At 46.5% G+C, this 8,249-nt stretch overlaps 1 protein-coding gene across 1 annotated transcript in view; it reads right to left on the bottom strand.

The window, feature by feature from the left end:
• Positions 1-4,208: 4,208 nt before the first annotated feature.
• The window catches only part of TACC3 (transforming acidic coiled-coil containing protein 3), a 237,909-nt gene continuing 233,868 nt past the window's right edge, over positions 4,209-8,249 (bottom strand). Inside the window, exon 22 of the mRNA XM_030192179.1 lies at positions 4,209-4,378. Within this exon, the coding sequence (XP_030048039.1) occupies positions 4,310-4,378 (69 nt within the window). The 3' untranslated portion in view covers positions 4,209-4,309. The remainder of the gene's footprint in view (positions 4,379-8,249) is intronic.

Here is an 8,249-nt window from a genome sequence, read left to right as displayed (position 1 = left end):
ATAAGTCACTTTAGCCTTGACATGGCCCATGCAATTATAATACTGCAATCAAGCCATCCTATATGTAGAAGGAGTGAATCTAGAAATAGAACTTGCAAAATTACTTGTCAAAAGGACCTAGTTATTGACATCCATAAGTATTGCCACACTGGGACAGACCAAAGATCCATCAAGCCCAGCATCCTGTTTCCAGCAGTGGCCAATCCAGGTCACAAATACCCGGCAATATCCCCAAAAAGTTTAATACATTTTATGCTGCTTATCCCAGAAATAAGCAGTGGATTTTCCCCAAGTCAATTTAATAATGGTCTATGGACTTTTCCTTTAGGAAGCCATCCAGATCTTTTTTTAAACCCCACTAAGCTAACCGCCCCTACCACATTCTCTGGCAATGAATTCGAGAGTTAATTACACATTAAGTGAAGAAATTTTCTCCAATTCATTTTAAATTTACTTTGTAGCTTCATCGCATGCCCCCTAGTCCTAGTATTTTTGGAAAGAACAAATGATTCACGTCTACCTGTTCCTCTCCACCCATTATTTTATAGACCTCTATCATATCTCCCCTCAGCCGGCTTTTCTCCAAGCTGAACAGCCCTAGCCGCTTCAGCCTTTCCTCATGGGGAAGTCATCCCATCCCCTTTATCATTTTCATCGCCCTTCTCTGTACCTTTTCTAATTCCACTATAACTTTTTTGAGATGCAGCAACCAAAATTGAACACAATATTCGAGGTGCAGTCTCTATCCATACATTGATCATGGAGATTCCTAGAAAACTGTAGTAGATGGGCTACCATGAAAACTAAAATGTTGACATTCTCTGTTCAAAGAGAAGTTTAAGAGCAGCAACAAGCCTTTTTTTCATTCTGTAATCCCATCCTCTGCAATTCTGGATCCAAAGATATTAAGATGATCTGCAATTATGCAGAAGGAAAAGGGCCTTACAGTCATATTATTCATCCTTATAGGATAACAATTTAGGTAGATGGTTTAAAGTCCTGCTGTGAATTACCAGTGGACCAAGGAACATCAGCAGGAATACATTGACTGGAACGGTTTAGAAAGACACATGCATTTTGTTTCACTTACAGAAATTGACATGCTGATGGCATGTCTACCAAGAGAGAATGGGTGGGGAAAATAAAGGTCAACAAGATCTTGTACTGCAAAGAATAAGAGCCTCATGGCAAAAGTTTTCAAATCAATGATATGCTGGCACAGCAATGAACACCTCCCTGGATTAAAGTCCCTCACAAATATAGCTGGTTTCTAGAGCGTAAACAGCAATTAAGATACAAGGCTGTTGTGACATAGAAAGTACAGAACAGTGATTTCAGACATTTATCACTGTAATGTGGTCTAAAGTGAGGCTCGTAAATGCACTCTGGAAGACAGGTCGGGTACAATAGTTCCACCAGAATTTGATATTGCATTGTGGCTCTCATTCTGTGACAAGCAAAAAAAAAAAAAAAAAAAAGTGCAATATACACTGCAGCTGCCATATGGCCTACCATCTGTAATTAGGCTGTGGCTGTGGTCCATGGGGAGTACCAAGAACCAAGCATTGGACACCGAGCACTAGCTTTTGCATGCTGTCAGAAAAAGATCTCATTTCACCCATTCCTAGAAGAGCTATTGATTTTCTCTCAGCTAAAGGGTTGACTTTTCAAAGTTTATGATAAAGCCAAGGTTTTGAAGGTATGGAAAAATGAGAGGTTGCTGCTTGTGTAGAAGAGCTGCTCTAGCTGTTTGACTCAGAATTAAAAACTCTTATTTTGAAATAAGACAGAAAAGATGGAATAGAAATCCAACAAGTGGCCATCTGCCACACCATACCATGATTTGTAACTTACATTTCTTATTCATTGTTCAGTACCAGCTCACTCACTCATTCAGGAGCTTCCAAAATTCACACCTTATTGCCAACTTCCCAATCTTAACTTTTTTTTTTTTTAATTTATAGAAGTCTTTATTGAGCATGAATAAGCACAACAGTACATTGGCAGCCAATTACAAAACAAATAGCAGTGAAATATTATAGTATGGCTTACAATTTCTAAATCAAAAGTGGAGAGCTATACATATACTCCCCATTACATGAAAACCATGCCGCATCTATACTCTATACTACGTAAAACTTCTTTTTTTTTTTTTTTTTTTTTTTTTTAAACAAGATAATCTTACCTACTTCCTAACCCAACTCCCTCCCTCCCTCCTCCCTCCTCCCTCATTTATCCTTCCATTTCCATGCTGTCTTCCTTATCCCGAACATCTGTTTAAAAAGGGTTCCCAGACCCTTTTCCATTTAGGCATGGTTTTTCTTTTCTCAGCAGTTAATCTCTCCATCTCACATACATATCGAACCTTAGTTATCCATCTCGCCATTGGGGGGACCACTGGGGATTTCCAACTTTGAGCTAAGTTGGTCCTGGCCACGGTCAATGCACTCCTAATTAGAGCCCACTGATCCATTGTAAATCCTGCTGGTCTCTGTCCTAGCAAGAAGATCAGGGGATGCCACTGTACAGATTTACCTGTCCATACCTGAAGTCGTGACTGTACTCCCCTCCAGTACGCCTGGGCTTTGGGACACGACCACCATATATGTCCTGCCGTTCCCACAGCCCCGCACTTTCTCCAACAGTGTTGTGATACCTGGGGAAACATATGGTGTAGTCTGACCGGCGTCAAGTGCCATCGGTAAAAGACCTTTATGGCGCTTTCCTGCTTAGCCACTGCTATAGAGGATCTCAATAGCCTCCGTTCAAGCGCCACCCAGCCCGCCTCTGGTAAATTAAACTGCAATTCCTGCTCCCACCTCTGCCTATGTGTAGTGGATGGCTTTGCACCTGCCCCTTGATATGCATATAAAGAGGAGATCAATCCTCGCGTACCTCTCGTATCTACACATATCTCCTCCATCGGATGGGCTTCTCGCTTCAGGCATCCCTGATATATCTGCCCTCTCAGGAAGTGCTGTATTTGGATGTAAGCGTACCGGTCCTCCGGTCGAAGTCCAAAGTCCTCCACCAGAGTCTCAAAAGACCCAATGGTCCCTCCCACATGCATCTGCCCCATCATGTCCAATCCCAGCTCCGCCCATCTACGAAAGGTGCTATTTCCCATACCCGGTTCAAATAGGGGGTTATCTACTATCGGTGCTAGTCCCGACACTGGAGGAGTTCGGTCCGGGAACATATGATCCCAATAATAAAAGGTAGTTTGTACTGTGGGGGGGAACCTTTCCACCCATCCCCGATGTTTACTCGCCAACCACATTAAGTGCCCAAGCTTCCGAGAGCCTACCAATGCTTGTTCAATATCTACCCATAATTTATGTTCATCCTTCCTGAACCAGTCTACCGCTGCTCTCGCCTGCGCCGCCTTATAATACCAAAACAAGTTGGGTCCCAATCTTAACTTTTAATGTAATAATTCGGATAGCCAGTCTAAATGTAAAAAAGTGTCCACCCGATATTCAAAAGGATTTAACTGGGCGGGAGAGGCTCTTGCCCACTTAAACCCAACTAAGCAACCCAGCACACAATATTCAGCCGTACTTAATCAGTTAGTGCCACTGAATATTGCCACTAAACGGCCACCTCTTAACTGGCTAGGTTTGAGGCAGAGCACCTATTTACCCGGTTAGCAGCAATTTTCAGACTAGCTAATTGCATAAAGATAGGACAGCAAAAAGGCTGTCCTAACTTCATTTGCTAAAGTTAACAGGGCACTAGTCTGAATATCAGTCGGTGCCCGGTTAATGTCTGAGCGACAGCTAATACCCAAATAAATGCCTTGAGCTGCGCATGCCCCAGCATTGAATATCTGAAGTCAGTTCAGCCCATGGCTGTGAGCTGCTCAGAGACTAAATATCAGGCGGTATATTTTTCTTCTAATATTTGATGATTATAATTTACAGAATATAATTTTTGTAATGAGGAACCGAATATACATAACTTCTGTAAATACAAGGAAAACAAGCTTTCCTGTGCTTGTAACTTTACAAATGTTTAGTATAGCTGAGTAATGGAAAATTGACTAGGAAGTAGAATTACTGGTTTATACTGGTCATTGCTCCAACAGAATTCAATCCAACAAGGCTGTTCAAAAATTAAGATCACATGACAATTCTACATAACTTCAAAAGTAAAATCTTAGTGTAAAAACTAGATTAGTTTAAAAAAACACCACACACAGAGCAAGCTAAATTTTTATTTTCCACAGACATAGTTAACAAACATAACGAAGTAGACAAACAAGATTTGTGAGACAAGGGCACAGAAAAATATTCACAATCAGCCTGGTCTAAGAGCTTCTCTCCATCTTTGAAATCAAATCATCACAGATTTTTGTCAGTTCATCGTTCTCTTTAGCCTGAGAGAAAAGAAAAAAAATTCAACGAACTAATTAGAAAACATCTTTTGCTAGAGTGAAATTTAGTCTCACCTGTTTTCCGTTTCTTGATTCCTACTAGACCAGTCCAGATCAGTTGGTTCTATCCCCCTACCAGCAGATGGAGGGAGAGAACAAGGCCTTTTCTATAACATCACTGACCAGAAGCAGTGCAGCTTGGAACTTGCAAATATGATCATGCCAAAACAAAACGTGTGATCAAAACCACTCAACAGCAGCCCAACATGGACACAACCAGAAAATTCAACAAACAGAACTGCAGACTAGCCATGGCACAGATCCCCAACTCCATCTTCAAGTGAGCGATGCTGGACTAGTCTAGCAAGAATCAGGAGAGGACATTTAACAGGCAAGACTAAATTTCACCTTCCTTCTCATCCTGCTAGACCAGTCCAGACCAGACCAAGTACCACAGCTCTATCCCCTCAGGGCAGGAGGAAAACTAAACTCCCTCCAATACTGTCCTGCTACACAATGTTGCTCTTAGCCCAAATATCAATTTCATAAAGCTTCAGAAAAGAACAGCATGACAACCAAGTTGCGGCTCTTTGGATGTCCTCTAGGGAGACAAGCCTGGGACTCTGCTAAGGAGGCTGCCTGACCTTTTGTTGAGCAATCACAAAGGCTCACCAGAACCACTTTCCAGTCCATAACATGAGCCAACTCTATTGCAGCCCTAATCCACAGCACTAGGGAGGACTTCAAGGCTGTCTGTCCTTTATTAATATTGAACACAAAAGTACCATGCATCAATTTATAACACGTATTGTTTAATCCAAAGCATCAAACCACACACATATACACATAAGGTACCCACGGAACTCACTCATACAAACCTTTCATACCGCCACCCCACAGTAAAGGGTATGATACATACCTGTAGCAGTTGTTCTCCGAGGACAGCAGGCTGATTGTTCTCACGACTGGGTTGACGTCCGCGGCAGCCCCCACCAACCGGAAAAAGCTTCGCGGGACGGTCGGCACGCAGGGCACGCCCACCGCGCATGCGCGGCCGTCTTCCCGCCCGTGCGCGACCGCTCCCGCCAGTTGAATGACAAGCAATAAAGTATGAAACACAACTCCAAAGGGGAGGAGGGAGGGAAGGTGAGAACAATCAGCCTGCTGTCCTCGGAGAACAACTGCTACAGGTATGTATCATACCCTTTCTCCGAGGACAAGCAGGCTGCTTGTTCTCACGACTGGGGTATCCCTAGCTCTCAGGCTCACTCAAAACAATAACCCAGGTCAATTGAACCTCGCAACGGCGAGGGTACAACAGAAATTGACCTACGAAGAACAACTAACTGAGAGTGCAGCCTGACCAGAATAAATTCGGGTCCTGGAGGGTGGAGTTGGATTTACACCCCAAACAGATTCTGCAGCACCGACTGCCCGAACCGACTGTCGCGTCGGGTATCCTGCTGGAGGCAGTAATGAGATGTGAATGTGTGGACAGATGACCACGTCGCAGCCTTGCAGATCTCTTCAATAGTGGCTGACTTCAAGTGGGCCACCGACGCTGCCATGGCTCTGACACTATGAGCCGTGACATGACCCTCAAGAGTCAGCCCAGCCTGGGCGTAAGTGAAGGAAATGCAATCTGCTAGCCAATTAGAGATGGTGCGTTTCCCGACAGCGACCCCTAGCCTGTTAGGGTCGAAAGAAATAAACAATTGGGCGGACTGTCTGTGGGGCTGTGTCCGCTCCAAGTAGAAGGCCAATGCTCTCTTGCAGTCCAATGTGTGCAACTGACGTTCAGCAGGGCGGGTATGCGGCCTGGGGAAGAATGTTGGCAAGACAATTGACTGGTTAAGATGGAACTCCGACACCACCTTCGGCAGGAACTTTGGGTGAGTGCGGAGCACTACTCTGTTGTGATGAAATTTGGTATATGGAGCATGAGCTACTAGGGCTTGAAGCTCACTGACCCTACGAGCGGAAGTAACTGCCACCAGGAAAATGACCTTCCAGGTCAAGTACTTCAGATGGCAGGTATTCAGTGGCTCAAAAGGAGGTTTCATCAGCTGGGTGAGGACGACGTTGAGATCCCATGACACAGTAGGAGGCTTGATAGGGGGCTTTGACAAAAGCAAGCCTCTCATGAATCGAACGACTAAAGGCTCTCCAGAGATGGCTTTACCTTCCACACGATAATGGTAAGCACTAATCGCACTAAGGTGATTCCTTACTGAGTTGGTCTTGAGGCCAGACTCTGATAAGTGCAGAAGGTATTCAAGCAGGTTCTGTGCAGGGCAAGAACGAGGTTCTAGGGCCATGCTCTCACACCACACGACAAACCTCCTCCACTTGAAAAAGTAACTCTTTTTAGTGGAATCCTTCCTAGAGGCAAGCAAGACCCGGGAGACACCCTCAGACAGACCCAACGCAGTGAAGTCTACGCCCTCAACATCCAGGCCGTGAGAGCCAGAGACTGAAGGTTGGGGTGCAGCAACGCTCCGTCGTTCTGCGAAATGAGAGTCGGAAAACACTCCAATCTCCATGGTTCTTCGGAGGACAACTCCAGAAGAAGAGGGAACCAGATCTGACGGGGCCAAAAGGGCGCTATCAGAATCATGGTGCCGCGGTCTTGCTTGAGCTTCAGTAAGGTCTTCCCCACCAAAGGTATGGGAGGATAAGCATACAGGAGGCCGGTCCCCCAATGGAGGAGAAAGGCATCCGACGCTAGCCTGCCGTGTGCCTGAAGTCTGGAACAGAACAGAGGCAGCTTGTGGTTGGTCTGAGAGGCGAAAAGGTCCACCGAGGGGGTGCCCCACGCTCGGAAGATCTTGCGTACCACTCTGGCATGGAGCGACCACTCGTGCGGTTGCATGACTCTGCTCAGTCTGTCGGCCAGACTGTTGTTTACGCCTGCCAGGTATGTGGCTTGGAGGAGCATGCCGAACCGACACGCCCAACGCCACATCCCGACGGCCTCCTGGCACAGGGGGCGAGATCCGGTGCCCCCCTGCTTGTTGACGTAATACATTGCAACCTGATTGTCTGTCCGAATTTGGATAATTTGACAGGACAGCCGATCTCTGAAAGCCTTCAGTGCGTTCCAGATCGCTCGGAGCTCCAGGAGGTTGATCTGCAGATCCTTTTCCTGGAGGGACCACAGACCCTGAGTGTGGAGCCCATCGACATGGGCTCCCCACCCCAGGCGAGATGCATCCGTCGTCAGCACTTTCGTGGGCTGCGGAACTTGGAATGGACGTCCCAGGGTCAAATTGGTCCGGATGGTCCACCAGAGCAGTGAAGTGCGACAACTGGTGGAGAGGCGGATGACATCTTCTAGATTCCCGGTGGCTTGGAACCACTGGGAAGCTAGGGTCCATTGAGCAGATCTCATGTGAAGACGAGCCATGGGAGTCACATGAACTGTGGAGGCCATATGACCCAGAAGTCTCAACATCTGCCGAGCTGTGATCTGCTGAGACGCTCTGGTCTGCGAAGCCAGGGCCAAGAGATTGGTGGCCCTCGCTTCGGGAAGGTAGGCCTGAGCCGTCTGGGAATTCAGCAGCGCTCCTATGAATTCCAGAGACTGAGTTGGCTGGAGATGGGACTTTGGGTAATTTATCACAAACCCCAGCAGCTCCAGAAGTTGAATAGTGCACTGCATGGACCGGAGGGCTCCTGCCTCCGAGGTGTTCTTGACCAGCCAATCGTCGAGATATGGGAACACGTGCACTCCCAGCTTGCGTAGGTAGGCCGCTACCACCACGAGGCACTTTGTAAACACTCGTGGGGCAGAGGCGAGCCCAAAGGGCAGCACACAATACTGAAAGTGCCGTGCGCCCAGGCGGAATCTGAGATACTGTCTGTGAGCTGGCAG

Source organism: Microcaecilia unicolor, chromosome 2, assembly GCF_901765095.1.
Source record: "Microcaecilia unicolor chromosome 2, aMicUni1.1, whole genome shotgun sequence".
NCBI lineage: Eukaryota > Metazoa > Chordata > Amphibia > Gymnophiona > Siphonopidae > Microcaecilia > Microcaecilia unicolor.
This window is presented reverse-complemented; position numbering and strand designations above follow the sequence as displayed.